The 17,106-nt window shown below is 37.1% G+C and overlaps 1 protein-coding gene across 1 annotated transcript in view; it reads left to right on the top strand.

The window, feature by feature from the left end:
- Positions 1-16,855, top strand: part of LOC138173916 (adenylate kinase 7-like) — a gene marked incomplete at its 5' end in the record, with an annotated part of 125,895 nt that extends 109,040 nt beyond the window's left edge. The window contains 2 exons of the mRNA XM_069103966.1: positions 14,955-15,113; positions 15,945-16,855. Of these exons, the coding sequence (XP_068960067.1) occupies positions 14,955-15,113; positions 15,945-15,983 (198 nt within the window). The remainder of the gene's footprint in view (positions 1-14,954; positions 15,114-15,944) is intronic.
- Positions 16,856-17,106: the final 251 nt, after the last annotated feature.

Here is a 17,106-nt window from a genome sequence, read left to right on the forward strand (position 1 = left end):
CAGAGTATGTCATTTTGGATTGCATCCTGAGTTCCTTTGCTTTTCAGAATACATTTTTCCATTATGTTCTATGGTTTTTGGAGGGTATAGAATAGTCTTATATGATTCAAATTTCCTTTTCTTTATATTTGAAGATTTTTCTCCTAGTGGATTTACAGAATTTGTTGTTTATCATTGGAATTGTTAAAAATTAATCACTACGTGTCTTGGGTTTATCCTTTCAGTGAAAGGTACTTCATTCCTATCCTTTTTAGTCATTTTATCATAAATGAATTCTATGCTGATTAGAGTTTTCTGCATCTATTAATCTAATAAATTTTATTAATTGTAGTATTAATATGATATACTAAACTTATAATTTTGCCAAAGTCAAATCAAATCAATATTTCTGGCATAAATCCCACCTGGACATTAAAAAAAAATGTTGCTCTAGCCTTGTTATTACTATTTTATTTTATATTTTTACATCTATAATTCTTAGGTATAATGGTCTGTAGTTTTCTTTTCTTTTCTTTTCTTTTTTTACTTTTTCTCTCCCTAGTTTGAGGGTATCAGGACATATTTGTCTCAAAGAAAGAATTTGGTAAGGGGTCTTCTTTCTCAATTTTATGAATAATTTACATAGGAGAGATTATTTGTGGCTTGCTCAGTTTAGCTCTCTGAGATAACATTATTTTGAGTCTCTGTTTTATTTTCCAATTTGTTAATTGAGATATTTATATTTTTGTAAACATTCATTTTGCTTTTGACATATAATAGTATCTGAAAGTTTCCTTTAAATCTTCTCCATCTTTGTGAATTCTCTCTTTTCATTTTTATTTTGCTAGTGTGGTTTTCCTTTCTCTCGTATCAATTTGTCTAGAAATTTTTTATTTTATTGATCTTTAAAATTTTTCCCCATTTTATTTATCTTTTTTTCCATTTTGTTTCTTCATTGATTTTCAGGATTTCTAATTATTGTGCTCATTTAGGGGTATTAATTTGTTGTTGATCTAGTTTTGGTTTTTTTTTTTAAGTTGCTTATACAATTTATCCTCTTTTTCAATGTTTTCTGCAAGTGTTTAGAAACATAAATTTGCCCCATTAGGACTGCTTTAGCTGCATGTCACCCATTTTGGTATTTGTCTCATGATTCTAATTATATATTGTTTCTATTATTTGTTCTCTGACCCACTTATTCTACACAATATAGAGTCCACATTTAATTCTGTGTCCTTTATTCATATTTTCCTTATTGATTGTAATTTTTACTGTTATGATCTATAAAGGATGTGTATAGTATTTCTACCCCTCTGATTTATGAGTTTTTATGCCCTTGCACATGGTTAGTTTCTTTATTTCAGTTTTTTTATTGATTTAAAAATTAACAAACATGAGCATTTTCACAACCAAAGAATAGAAAAAGAGGATTGAAAAAACTATGAATCTCTATTCTGTTGATGTTTTAAATGTTTCATTAGCATTTTTTTCTTTTGCATCTTTGTCACTGTCTTGTCACTACTCTCCACTTGTAACAAAGTCAAACAAAACAAATTCACCCATTTGTCATATCTGAAAGTATTTATCTCATTGCTGCATATGCCTAGAGATCCCCATTCTTTCTGCCAAGAGATGGGAAATATGCTTAATTCATTATTCTTGAGAGATGATATTATTTTGATCAGACTTCTTAAATCTTTCAAAGTTGTTTTCCTTTAAAATATTGTAGTCATGATTTAAATTATAACAGATCATAAAAGTCTTCTTGGTTTTCTCTGAACACTTTCATTATTTCTTATGGAGCAATAATATCCCATTACATTCATATACCATAATTTGACAATTCCCTAACTGATGGGTGCCCCCTTTATTTTTTTTTTTTGGTTTTTGCTTCCAAAAAAAAGTGCTGCTATAAATATTTTTGTATGGATGGATCCATTCTATCTTTGCATTTCTGTATATTTGTAGTTGTGGTGTCACTATATCAAAGAGTATGTACAGTTCAGTAATGTTGGGAGTATAGTTCCAAAATGTTTTCCAGAATCATTCAACCAATTCATAGTTCCAACAGCAATGCATTAATGTGCTTTTCCTACTACATCCCCTCTAACAATTGTCATTTTCCATTTTTTGCTATCCTTGTAACATGACACTGGGACTCCTAACCACACTTCCAGACTACTTAGGTTTTACCTCCTCCTGCTCCTGCCTGCTGTGAGACAGGCTTCCTAGGGTCTCAGATGATGCAAGAACACCAGCTGCCATGAGGTCAGCCCTCGAGGAATAATCTTGAACTGTTAAATCACCTGTCTCCCTCACCTGAACCTGTCCCATTCCACTGATACCCTGTCTGGAAGTTGTTAGCATATTCCTATCCCTTTGTACTCTTTGCATTCCAGTGATTCTGAACCTCTGGTTGCCAGTAAACAAACCTAATTCCCTGCCCTAAGTGTCCCCTCCCTTATTCCTAAACACTTCAACCTTATATACCATTCAGTGACCTATTCTAGGTATACTCACTTCTTCCACTGTGCCTTCTGGAACACCTGTTCCATAATGAGCAAACTTCTTCTCATCTTAAAGTTCTTATTTCCTTTCTCCTTCCATTATTTGGCACTCACTGAGACCTCCTGATGACATTGCTTCCCTAGCCACCCTTTCTTGCACTGGCAATACTTTCTCTCACATCCTCCCGATTCCCTGGTCCTAGTGGTGGAATCAGGATCTTCTTGGTCTCCATTTCCATTACCAGATTCTCTTGCCCTCAGCAGCTTTTCTTCTTTTGATCATACTATCCATATTTACCACCCAATATAGATCTTGATGGTTTTTAGCAAACAATTTCTAACAGATTCTTTGCCCTCTCCTTCAAGGGGTTAAATACCTACATGACAGTCTTTTTATTCATTCTAACTCCTGTTCTCATACAAGGGAGCTTAAACAGTGATGATCTCTCAAATACCCCGGCAGCTAGGTGGCACAGTAGATAGAGTGTGGGCTCTAGACTCAGGAGGACCTGAGTTGATGTCTGGCCTCTGATACTTACTAGCTGTGACCCTGGGCAAGTTACTTAACTCTTTTTGCCTTAGTTCTTCATCTATAAAAAGAGCTAGAAAAGGAAATAGCAAACCATTCCACTCCAATTTCTTTTCCAAGAAAACCCCAAATGGGGTCACAGAGAATTTGACACAACTAAAAAGATTCAACAACAACAACTACCCTAGCTTCTCAGGTCTCTAATCTACTCAGTTCTACTTCAACCATACATAGAGATGGTCTAGAGGTAAATAGACCCTTCAGCTTGCCTTCACCTGAATATATTCTGCTTCCATGTTCATGAATTCTAAAGTTTCTTTATCAGATTGTAATCTTATATTATTCAGCCTTTCCTGATGCTTTCTGACCTCTAACCATGTTCTTCCTGTTTACTATTACCTCCAATGTCTCTACCCCTCAGTATGTTCCCAGCCTGTGTTCCTGCAGTGAGTAACAAAGAAGCATAGTAAAGCAAAACAGTTTTTGCCATATTTGCAAATGTATGTCTCATTCTTCTTTTTATTTTCATCTCTTAGAATTTTCAGTTCCAAATTCTCTCCCTCCTTCCAACCCCTTCCCCATCCACTGAGAAGGCAAACAATATAATATCCATTATATGTGTGAAAGTATGCAAAATATTATTTTTGGAAGATTTTGTTTCCTGTTTTTTCCAACAGTTTAATATTAGAATTAATTGGTTTTTGAAGGTTTGATAAAATTAACTTGCAAATGTATCCTGAGAGTTCTCTGAGAGTTCATTTATGATCTATTTATCCTATTTCTTTTTCTGATATTGACTTATGTAAATTCTATTTCTGGTTCTAATAATCTAAGAAGTTTGAATTTTACAAATATTTATTTTAGATGAAGTTATTTAATTTTTCATCTCTGTTATGTAACCTGGCAAAATAATTTCCTTTATTTCCTCTTCATTTGTTGTAAATTCTCCTTTTTCACGTTATATTTTGGCAATTTTCTTTTCTTTTCTTTTTAAAAATCAGATTTGCTAGCCTTCTATTAGTTGTGAAACTTTTACCTTTTTTTTGTTTTATTTGTTTTTATTTATCAATTTTGTACATCAATTCAGTGGGAGGTGGGAAGTTTGAGTAAGAGGCAAGAGAGATTGAAGGACTTCTAGCTCTGCTATGAGGAGTGGAATAAACCATGTAGGTCCTACCAGCATGGGAGAGAAACCATGACTGTTCAAGTTTGTCATGAAGGATGATTTTACTATTTCCTTCCCATCCTACTTCTTGTCTTCTTTCTCTCCTCATTCCATAGAGAGTTCCTATTCCAAAATTTCATTTGGAATACATGTTTAATTAGATTGAAAGCCACCTAGATAAAACTTAATTATCATTGTTCTGATCTATTTGTTTCATCATTAATGAATAAGGCACTATGAAAAAGAAACAGAGCTAGTTAGGACAAGCTATATAATGTGAAAAAGACAGAGGTGGGGCAACTAGGTGGCGCAGTGAGTAGAGCACCAGCCCTGGAGTCAGGAGGACCTGAATTCAAATCCAACCTCAGACACTTAACACACACACACACACAAAACCTAGCCATGTGACCCTGGGCAAGTCACTTAACCCCAAATGCCCTCCAAAAAAAAAAAAGACAGAGGCTTAGGCCTATTTAAATCATGGCTTTTATCTCAATTAGAATGTCAGAAGAGTGAATATTAGTAATTGTTATATTTGATAAACTTCTGCAAAGAAGAGAAAGATCAAGTAGTGTAACTATATAGTGGAACTTGGCTACAGAACTGATTTCCCCATTGTCCTCTTCCATGCATGCTCATCGAACTCTTTCTGCTGGGATGGAGCTGAGGGAAAAAGGAGTGAAAAAAAAAAAAACACCAAGCCAACACTCCAAGAACATAGGATGCCCAAGAAGTAGCCAGCTTTTCTTTTCACTTTATGTAACTAATCCACATGGATACCCAAGCACTTCATTGGCATTTAATCCTCTTCCAATTGCTCAAATGCATTTCTCTTGAATCTTATGTTTACATGTTGAAGTTTCTACTCAGCTCTTGTCTTTTCATTGGGTATGCTTTAATTTCTGTGTTACATTCAAGTTTCCTTTGTTGTCCTTTGTCTTGCATGTTGCTATTATTGATTGTAAGCCTTTATTTTTTGGCCTTTCCAAAAATTGTTTTCCAGGATTTCTTGTCATTTTAAGTAGAAGCTATCAATTCTTGTGAGATCCTGACCATCCTTCTTTGATACTTAAAATCTTTCTTTCTGGCTGCTTGAAGCATTTTTGTCATGACATTCCTAGTGTTTCTGGTTGGGGTTTCTTTTAGGAGGTAACGATGGATATTTTTTTTTCTATTTCCATTTTGCTATCTGGTCTTTCTAGATCTGGACACTTTTATAACTTCTTGAAATTTGCATCTAGGTTTGTTTGTTTGCTTTTTTTTTAACTTTAGGGAGTCCAGTGATTTTTAAAATTCTCTCTCTGACCTGTTTTCCAGGTCAGCTGTTTTTCTTAGAAGCTATCTTGCATTTTCTGCTAATTTTTCAATCTTTTGATTTTGTTCTAATATTTCTTATTGTCTCATGGAATCATTAAATAGTTTCTTTACTCTGTTTTTCAGCAAATTTGCTACTACATAAAGTTTTATGCCTTCTACCCTAGCTATTCTCCTAATTTTCCCCATAAGAGCCCTAGTTTCCATTCTAATTCCACTTGCTAATTCTTACTCCACTTCTTCCAAACATTCTTGTAATCTTTGAGACCAACCTGGACTCTACTTGCAGTTGTGGAGTTACTCACATATCTGGGTAAACCTCTTAGGCTTCTGTCAACTTGGATTTTCCTTATTATACTATTTACTATTTTCTTCTACTTGCTTATATCTATAACTTTGGTTTAGGGATTAGAATTTTGTACTATGTCCAGGTTCTCGAATTGGGTGGGCTACTTCCTGTTTGGTCCTTTTCTCTCTATAGTCTTGGTGCTCCTGCTGCTAAAGTTGTGAATGATTCTAGGCTCTCCCTTCTTCCCCAAACTCTGACTTTTACTTTAGTTTCATGATGACCCAATGTGAGTACTGGCCTTAGCCTGTCCCTTGTGCAATTCCTGGTAGGTGTAGTTCTATCTTCTTCTATGGCCTTGGCAGAGCTCAATCAAATATTGGAGATTGCATTGGTTTCAGGCCTTCTACAGGGCCCCCTGTCACAGGTGCCTTGAATTCAAATGGGTTCTCTCTCTTTTGCTATGACTCTGAGTTGCTCCAAGGCATGCATTGTCTGACCCTGTATTCCTATGCAGTGAGCTCTGGGGATTGGTCTATCCTTTGCCCCTGCTCCAGTTGACCAGAGTAAAGATCCCAGGATCATAGGAAAAATCTTTTAAATCACTAACAATTAGAATATACAAATTAAAACAACTGCAAGATTCTACCTCATACCCATAAGACTGACAAAGTTGACAAAAAAAGTAAAATGCTGGGAAAATGGGTTCAAATGCTAGAGGGGCTATGGGAAAACAAGTACATTCATGCAGTTTGGTGGAAGTGTAAACTGTTCCAGCCAGTCTGGAAAGTAATTTGAAACTATGCCCCAAAAGTATTAAACCCTTCAAGACAATGCCCATTAGGTCCATGCTTCAAAGAGATAAAATAAAAGGATACATATGTACAAAAATACTTATAGTGACTCTTTTTGAGGTGGCAAAGAATTTAAAACTGAGAGGCTACTCGTCAATTAGAGAACAGACAAATAAGTTGTAATATATTAATATGGTAGATTACTATTGTGCTATAACAAATGATGGAAGGGGATAGTTTAAAAAAAACTGATACAGAGTGAAGAGAGCTGAACCAGGAGAACAAATTATATAACAATAATATTATTGTAAGGACAACGCTAAAAGACTTTAGAAGTCTAATAATAGCAATGATCAATCATAATTCCAGAGGACTCATGATAAAGCAAACTACCAAATTCCTGACAGTGAGGTGATGGACTCAAGAGTGCAGAGACATATATATGTATATATGTATGTATGTGTATCTATGCACACACATACATGTATATGTGTATATACACACATACACATGTATACACATATATATACATACACATATGTAGCATGGTCAATGAGGGAATTTGTTTTGCTTGACTATATATGTTTATTATGGGTTTTATTTTTCTTTCTCAATGGGGGGGAGGAGGGAAAGAAGGAGAAAAGAGAAGGGGTACAAGGAAAGAAAATTGATTTTTATTGATTTAAAAAATAAAAATTTAGTTTAAAATTAATTGAAAAGACAGTAACTCTTTGTAATAGGTTCTCAAATCCCAGAGTAGTTATGTGACATCAGGCAAATCATTGAAACCATCCATTTCTTCATCTCTAAAATGAGGAAGGTCAGATTCAGGGGTAAAAAATTACAGCTGTCTTCAAGTTTTTGAAAAGCTGTTATGTAGAAGAAAGATTACACTTATCCTAGTTGGCCCCCAAAGGAAGAACCAGAAATAAGGAGTGGAAATTGCAAAAAGACAAATTTAGGCTTGATATAAAGAAAATCTCCCTTGTAATTAGAACTATCCAAAATCGGAACGAGTTTCTGAGCTTCTGTGAACTTGGTAAGTAGCAGTGTTCTCACTGAAGGTCTTTAAACAGAAGCTGCTGAATAACCAGCCACTTATAGGGCATGTTATAATGAGGATCAGTAAGGATATTTGTTGAGTATGATTTGGAATAGATGACTCCTGAGAATTTTTCCAATGTTAAAGTAGTATTGTTGATACTATATTAAATTGTTCTCTTGACTCAGCCATTTACCTCAGTTCATACAAGTCTTCCCAGGTTTTTCTAAAACTATCCTCTTTGGGTTTAGATAAATATAACAGAAAGAAAATCAAGAAATAAATTAAGGATCAGCTCTACTTATTATAAAAATTAAATATATAGTTTTTTGGTAATTATTGAATAGGAATGTTAAGGAATATACTTTTTTTTAGTACTACATCACACCTTTATAAAAACTGACCACATAAGAGATTTATAGTTAAGATAGGAACATGAGAGGTTGTTGAGGTGCTCAGCCCTCCCACAGATTCCAGCAAAAATCTAAAAGGACAGAAGATTAAAAAAATGATCAAGAAGACCAAAGAGAGATATCAGTAGGACTCTAGACCAAAGGTGGGGAAACTGTGGCCTCGAGGCCAAGTATGGCCCTCTAGGTCCTCAAATGTGGCCTTTGGACTGAATCCAAACTTCACTTGGGTTATGGCCCTTTCACAGAAGTTTGGATTCAGTCAAAGGGCCACACCTGGGGACCTAGAGGGCCATATGTGGCCTTAAGGCCTCAGGCTCCCCACCCTTGGTGTAGAACTATATGATAAGATGGCCATAAACCTGAGACTACACAGAGAATGGTCATGTTAGGAAAGAGTGAAAGTCAGCACAAACACCAATAAAGAAGGACCATTTGACCATTTGGATTGAGGATATTTTATCAGGCTGTGAAGCTAGCAGGAGATCTGGTTAACTGGAGCTTGAAGCCAAAGGGCACTAAGTAGAGATATTCCAGGAGACTGTACACCAGCATATAGTCTGGTAAGTAGGGCCTAATGTCAGTGGGATCTTTACTGTAAAGGATAACAATCTGCTTGGCAAATTTGAGCTCACAGGAATTCCTCCAGCACCCAGGGGTGTTCCTCAGATTGAAGTAACATTTGACATTGATGCAAATGGCATCCTCAATGTTTCTGGTGTGGATAAGAGCACAGGCAAGGAGAACAAGATCACTATCACCAATGATAAAGGACATCTGAGCAAAGAAGACATTGAGCGTATGGTCCAGGAGGCTGAGAAATACAAGGCTGAGGATGAAAAGCAAAGAGACAAGGTGTCTTCCAAGAATTCTCTTGAATCTTATGCTTTCAACATGAAAGCAACTGTAGAGGATGAAAAACTGCAAGGCAAAATTGGTGAAGACAAACAGAAGATCCTTGACAAATGTAATGAAATAATCAACTGGTTGGATAAGAACCAGACTGTTGAGAAGGAAGAATTTGAGCATCAGCAGAAAGAATTGGAGAAGGTCTGCAACCCCATTATTACTAAGCTGATAGTGCAGGAGGTGGGTTCCCAGGGGGTGCAGCAGCCCCATCTGGAGATGCTTCTTCTGGATCCACCATTGAAGAGGTCGACTAAAAACACCAGAAAGAGCATTCCACACAGCTTTCCAAAAATTGAAGGTCTCAAATTTGTAGCCAAGGCAGTAGCGGTTTAAAAGTAACATTTAAATTACTGTGTAAATCTGGGCATTCTGAATACTTGAATGTGTGCAGAAGGAGAGAAGTGAACAACATTGCACTTTATCAGTACTGTAAACAAGTGGAAATGCAATTGTCTTGGAGAATAAAATCTATTTTAAATTGGCGCCAAAAAAAATATGCATAAAAAGGAAATGTACATAAAAGGGGAATGTGTATAAAGGGACACACATAATAAAGAACAAAAGTGGCCCAGAATCACCAGTGATCAGAAGTTATATGTAACCAAGTCTTACTCTTAAAGTAGCATCTGTTCTGGAGTGCTTCTTTTCCTCAAGTGTTGCTACTTACCTTTTCAACAGAGCTAAAAATGTCTACTGGTGATATCATCAGACTATGAACCACTCTCCTGAGTTCAGGTCATCTGATACTTTCTCTGTTTGGTCTCCCTGCTACTGCTCCTTTTTGTTATTTGTGGGCCTTCAGCTTTTAAAAGTCTTTCCTCCTATGTGGTATAGTGGATAGATTGGGAGTCATCTATCCACTCATAGCATCAGAGCACTTAAGCCTCTCTTTTGAACTTTCTGTCTTATACTGCTACACAAAGGGTTCAATCAGATTCTTTGACTTAAAGTGAAAAAATTCATTTCAGTATCTTTTTTTTTTTTTACTCCCATGCATCATTTACCATCTCTTACCAGGAATAAGACTGAAAAGAGCTAGATGGAGCTTTTAACTTTTGCTCTACTTACCCAGAGGTAATAATGTCACTCTTCTCCATATGCTTAATTCCTAGGTGCAGGTTTTAGAAGTATGGTGAGGCACTATATCCTGAGTCCTGTCCTCGCTACTTGATCTTATCAGCTCAGCTCAGTGATCTACACTTTCAACCTTTGTGTAGATGACTCCCAGTCAAATATATGGATATAGGTATGGGGATATATTCACACATGTTCATATATGTATGTAAATGTGTGTGAGCATAAATATCCGTATAGGTATAGATGTATAGATACACATGCAGATACAGGTAACCCTATTCACTGTTCTGAATGCCATCCCTGTATTGCTAGCTACCTTATATGTCTCCAGTTGGTGTCCCTTAAGCATATCAAAGTTTGTATGTCCAAAACAGAGCTTATTATGCAGTCCGCCAAATCTTTCCCTCTTCCTGACTTCCTTATTTCTGTTGAAGGCACCTCCATCCTTCCAGCCATTTGGATTTAAAACTGTAGACCCTTTCCTTTTCCTCAGCTAATCAGTTGTCAAGTATTATTATTTCTACCTGCACATCTCTCACATGTAACAACCCCTCCTCATTCACACAGCCATTACTTTGGTTCAGGTCCTGATCATCTCATTTCATCTAGACATTACTTGCAGCCACCTAATTGGTCTCAAAAGTGATATTCCTATAGCATAGATCTCACTATGTCACTCCTTCTGTCTTACCTCCAGGATTGAATACTCCCTTTGGCATCTAAAGCCTTTCACAGCCAAGCTCCAGCCTCCCTTTCCAGGCTTATTGTCCCTCTTCACACAGACTGCATTTTGTCCAGAGTGGCCTGCTTGTTGTTCATTAGTACACAGTGTTCCATGTTATATCTCCATGCCTTTGCAGAGGCATGTTCATCCAGGTCTGGAGCACACTACCTCCTATCCTGTTTGGGTTTTGTCTTTAGCCAGGCCCTGGCATAGGGTCTGTCACACTGTAGGTATTTAATAAATGCTTTTTGAATGTATGAAGGGTCATGTGACCCTCAGCATAATGCTTTGACTCTCAGATTCAGTTTCCTTTTCTATGAAGTGGAGATAATAATACTTAAATTACCTACTTCACAAGGCCGTTTTGAAGGAAATGCTTCATAAGTCTTCAGAGATGTTGAGGTAGTGAGGCCTGTGCCAGGCATTAGAGTCAAATAGCTCATATTTCTATGAAGCTTTACAGTTTATGAAAATCCCCTGCCCTATACAGTTTCTTTCTGGAGACATGTCATACACATATGAAAAATAAATGCATTGTTTCTAGAGTCAGAAGACCTAGGTCCAAATTCTGTCTCTGATACTTATGACCTTTATGACCCTCACTGGGTCTTAGTTTCCTCCCCTATAAAATAAGTTGGGATTGGACTAGGTGACCTCTGAAGTATGTTTCAGCTCTAAACTATGATCTTATGGTTTAAATACTGAATGTAATTGAAGTAGGAGTTTGCAGAAAAAAAAACACAAGATCATTATCAGTTAGAGCTACATGCTAGAGGTGAACCTTGAAATGTGGATAGTTATTTGGATAGTCAGAGAGGAATAATAATAAATATAATAGTGAACACTTTTATAGTGCTTTAAGATTTTTAAAGTACTTTACATAGGTTTTCTCATTTGATCCTCATAGCACCCCTCTGAGTTAGGTGATAGAGATATTATTATCCCTACTTTACAAATGAGAAAAAAATGAGACTCAGAGAAGTTAGATAAAGTACCCCAGGGTCCCTATTAATATGTGCCATAGTCAGAATTCAAACCCAGGTCTCTCTTAATGCCAAGTCTACTCCTTTTTCCAGTATGCTATGCTACCTTTAAGAAAGTAGAAAATATTTCAGGTGAGGGGGAATAGTATGAACAAAGACCAGGAGTTGGAATTTGGCTTAATGTGACAGGCCAGCTGGGAAACCATCTTAATTAGAGGAGAAGATATGGAGATCAGCAGCAGCTGTGGCCGTTTCCAGAATTATCAACACATAGATGCAAAGGACAAAGTGAGAGGTCAGTGCAGTCTGGACTTTGGGACCCAGTAAGTGGTAGTGCCTCGGCTTTTGCCTTCCTGGGGTGAGAAGCCACTGAGACACCAGCATGGCCAGCCAGCCAGTGCTACATGGCAGCTTCAGCTCCTGGCCTGCAGACTGTAGGGGGACCAAGCAACCAGTCTGAGGAGTAATCACTCTTTCTTTAACCTGCTTGGATCTGGATTGCAGTCTAGGGTGGAGGTCCTGGGGTGTGTGTCCAGCTTGCCAGAGCCTGTGGAGGCCTCAGAGAGGACACCCATCTAATACCTCTGGCAGCTGAGAAAACCCCAGCATTTGGGATGAAAGCTCCCCTGTCTGGTGGCAGAGTCCTACTGTGGCAAAAAGCCCAGGGGTCAAGTGACTGAGGGGTGACATGACTAGGCAAAGGAAATAAAGCAAACAGAAGATTCCAACATTAGACTCTTATTTGGGGGACAAAAAGGAGCAAAGCATGGAACAGGAGGAAGACTCTGTCAGAACTCCTGCACCAAAAGCTTCAAAGGAAAATACAAGCTGGTTACAGGCCATAGAGGACCTTAAGAAGCACATAAGAGAAGTGGAGGAAAAATTGGGAAGAGAAATGAGAACGATGCAAGAAAATTATGAAATGAGAGTCAACAGCCTGACTGAGAAAAACCACACCTTAGAGGAGAAGATATGTGTGGAAAAATAGTGGGAAATAATGCTGGAGAGTTAGGCTTAGAGTCAATTTATGGAAAGCCTTAAAAGTCAAGCAGAAAACTTTGAGAGGTACATGATAAAGAATCATTTTGGGAAGGAGATTTTGGTTCTGTAATCAAAGTATATTGATGCCTATGTGCTGTATAATTTCTCCCTCAGGAACTTTTTTTAGGCAGGACAAAGATAAATGCTTAAAGAAGATGGACTTTCAGAAATAGCCTTCACTCTATTGTTCTCTACAACACTTTAGTTCAGTTCCATTGACATTTTTATACTTTGGGTTTACATTTTTAAAGTATCCCTTACCAATGAGGCTTTTAAAAATTCTCACCACATTTTGTCCCCTCAAGCTGGTAACCTCCCACACCAAATTACCTAGTATTTATTTGTATTAATTTACTTATAGATGTATGATGTTTCTTATAGATGTAAATGTATCTTCTCTAATAGAATATACTCTCCCTAAAGGCAGGGGCTTTTCCATTTTTGTCTTTATATCCCCATGATGGGGTGTTTGGGTGCCTGTGCTTGAACCCCAGTTCCAAAATCACATCTCTCCCTGGCTTCAAAACACTGACTCTAGAATATTCTCTCTAGCAAAACAGGACATTGTGTCTTAGCAAAACACTTATCTCTCTTTCTAATAGAGTAGCCAGCTGCACCTATAGAATTTACTAGTTTGAACAAGCTGTATACTGGCTGAACTGGCTGTGTAATGGGTTGTAAAGATAATTACTACTCACTGACCACATGTATCCTGGACTTAGACATATGTATACTCTCTTAAGTTTATCTTGTCTAACAAGACATTGAAGGGGGAAGCCTGGGTATTTCCCAGTCAGCCTGGATCACTAGTTGACTTAGTGACATTTTAGGCCTAAAACCACACCTCCATGTAGCCCCCACTTGGGCTATTTCCCAGTGAACTCTGGGTAAAATACCTACTAAGTAGATACTAAAAGTGCATGTTCCTTTAAGAATTGACCACTCCCTAATCCTGCCCTGAATCACCTAGTTAGCATATTTGGCACATGTTTTACTATAGTTTATCCTATATAAACTTTACCTATACCCCTCTAAAGTTGCAGGTTTCCTAAGAACTCTTGCCTGCTGAAAAGCCTAACAATAAACGTTTGCCACCTTGACTTGAAGAAAGCTTGAGTCCAAGAATTCATTCCACACGGCCCTGACCCTGTCAGGGACCTTCAGTCATGGGGTTCCTGGACTTCGTCCAACCCTCATCACTCACAGGTCTACCAGTACCTGACACATAGTAGGAACTCAATAAATACTTTCTTATTTATAGGTTATAGCTGGGTTTTGAACTGCTCCACAGGTTTAGTAGCATATTATGAAGTATTAACTGGATACACTGACTATAGTCTTTGAACCAAAAATTGGCGCATGTAGTCTGACAAAAGATATGTCATTATTATAAACTCAAATCAGCTTTGAAGTGTGTATTGTCCCAGAAAATCTGGGATACATGATCATTGTAACTGTGACCTGGTATAAAATTGGGATAAAATAGCTGCTTTGTATGATAGCAGTGGTAAATGGAGGGAAAGTAGTGAAGCATCAGCTGTGACAATTAGCATTACTCTTAAAGGCTTCTAAGCAGGATGGGGCCATCTACACAAGGTAGATCATTTATATTGTTCACTGCAGAAGATACTAGCAGACATTTACATAATGCATTAAAGGTCACTGATCCTCACTGTCACCCGTGAGGTATGTGCTGTGATAATCCTCTTTTTATAGATGAGGAAACTGAGGCCAAGAGATAAGTGCTTTGTACAAGGTCACAAAGATAATAAGTAACCAAGCCAGGTTTTGAAACTAGGTCATCTGATTCCAGGTACAATGTTATTTTCTTCTCTACCACATGGCTAGTAAATGTTTTAAGGGCAGATTTGACTTCAAATCCAGTGTTCTGTTCATTATGTCATGCTGCCTTGGAACAGGAAGGGAAGAAGGAAATGCTGCTCCCAAGAAAAGATATAAACCACCTTCTCTCTCTTCTCCCCTCCAATTCTCCCCTCCACCCCCGTGTATGTGTGTGTGTGTGTGTGTGTTGGTTCACAACCTGAACCATATGCCTTAGTCTCCTACAACCTCCAAGGTCTAAAACATTAATTTGTTCATATCAATTTGTTAATATCAAATTAAAATAATTTGATCAAATATCATTGATATTTGATACTTCATTGAGTTTTTTTCTCAAATATTCTGTTTGCAGAATAAACGGCTAGAGGAAGTAAAAAGAGAAGAAAGAGAATTACTTGAGGCACAATCTGTTCCACTTAGAAACTATTTAATGACAAATGTGATGCCAACACTCATGAGAGGCCTGAATGAATGTTGTAAGGTCAGACCAGATGATCCTGTCGATTTTCTGGTAAGAAAACAGTTAACTTAAAAAAAAAATTATGCCATCTTGAAAATAGATGTTAGAAAATGGGGAGGGGGATGCCCGCCTCCTCTCAACCTCCAGGAGATCAGTATTGTGAGTGCATGTGAAAGGGAGGGACCGTTCCTCCCCCTCCTCCCCAGCCTCAGCCCTAACCTGACCTGCTCACACTACACTCTCTCCCCAGCCTCCTCCTAAAACTGGAAGCAGTAGGGAGACTTGGCAGCCAGGGGGACCCCTCTATCTGGAGGCATTAGATGGGACTGAAGCACGTGGGCACCCCCTCCCCGATTTCCCCCAGCCTTGAATTCCTCCCCTCCAATTAGTGTTGGAGCCCTGATCTGCCTCCTCCCCCTACAGTGACTGTCCCTGGTGATCCTTCTTCTGACCTCTGTAATAAATGACATTTCTGACGGGAAAAAAAAAAAAAAAAGAAAATGGATCCCTGAGTTCAGTGATGTAGGTACCCTTTCCATTATTGGGTCTCTAAAACCCATTCACTTTGTCAGTTTTTGTGATGGACACGTCCTTCATGTCCGTCAATATACATGCCTTCCCTTAAATCCTCCATTTAGCATGTAGTTCACACACTGAAGGTATCTCAATTGAAAACAAAGAACCTAAATTAATTAATATGGAGAAATGTTTGTTATCATTTGGTTTAGAGCCTCAAATATATTGACAACTTATACAAAACCTTAATTTTGTCATAATATATTTAATAATTTTGTCATAAAATTCCTAACCATTAATTGTACAAAAACATATCTAATAAGAAACGTTTTGAAAATGACTGCTTTCTTTTTATTTCAATTATAGGCAGAGTATCTCTTCAAGAACAACCCTGAAATGGATTGAAATGGAAAATATCTCATGTTTTTAAAGAACTAGAAAGAAATTTAACATAGTAATCTGAAAAATAGCTTTGAAAATATTTTTTTTTTGTATTGGGGCAAATAGTTTTATTTCCCTGCAAACAAATGTTCTATTTATTTAGTAAAACCATTATTCTAAGCCACATGGTAATGAGTGACTTTTTCTTTGCCCTGGATCTGTAATTTCATCAGTATAGAGAACTCCTCATGAGGAAATTTCCTCCACCAATGCAGATCAACAGCTGTTCTCCATTGTATAGTATTAGAGTTGCCTGGGGAACTGGAATATTAAGTGAGATGTTAAAAAAAAAACCACTTGGGAATAAAAAAAAAAAAGTGAGATGTTAACTTATATAACCAGTTTGTATCAGAAGTAACACATAAACCCAGGTCTTCCCAACCTCAAGGCCAGCTCTCTATATGACTCTGTCTCCATAAATAATCAATACATACAAAGCAGAATTTGGAAGGGATATAGACGAGCTAGCTATAGGTAGCTCACATAGCAAAAATAGATATCTCACAACTTGTTAGTTTTGTTCTTAGATTATCACTAAATATTTTCTATATCACTGATTACAGATAGTATTTATTTACAATATGAGGAAAAATCAAACTGGTTTTAACTTGGGTAGGTGAACTGATGAGTTTCTCTATTTGGGTTTTTTAATGACCAAAGTACCAGTGGCATTAAATGTATATTTTAAAATAATGACTAATACTTTTAACTCATAATAAATCAAATGTAATTAATCTTCACTAGTAAATTTTTTTATACTACAGTAAATACAGGATAAGAATTCTAACATATATACATGAAATAATTATAAACTTCTCAGGGGAAATATGTAATGGTATATATGATTTGAATAAAACACTTATAATAAATGGAAATTTGTTTCATGTGTAATGGGGGTTGTACCTCATAGAGCATGTGTGGACATGGGCTTACCAGAAGAGTTTGCTTTTGTTTCTCAGACCATTTCTGGGGAAGTATATGCTTATGAAGGATTTATTCCTTAGGGGTAACACAATAAACCTTGGGTAGACCCTTGGTTTCTCCCCTATAATGGCTAAAGAGGGAGGAGGCTGCATGAAAGCTGCAT

The sequence above is a fragment of the Petaurus breviceps genome, unplaced genomic scaffold, assembly GCF_028583685.1.
Source record: "Petaurus breviceps papuanus isolate PSGF00001 unplaced genomic scaffold, PetGlider_PUasm1.0 67, whole genome shotgun sequence".
Classification (NCBI taxonomy): domain Eukaryota; kingdom Metazoa; phylum Chordata; class Mammalia; order Diprotodontia; family Petauridae; genus Petaurus; species Petaurus breviceps.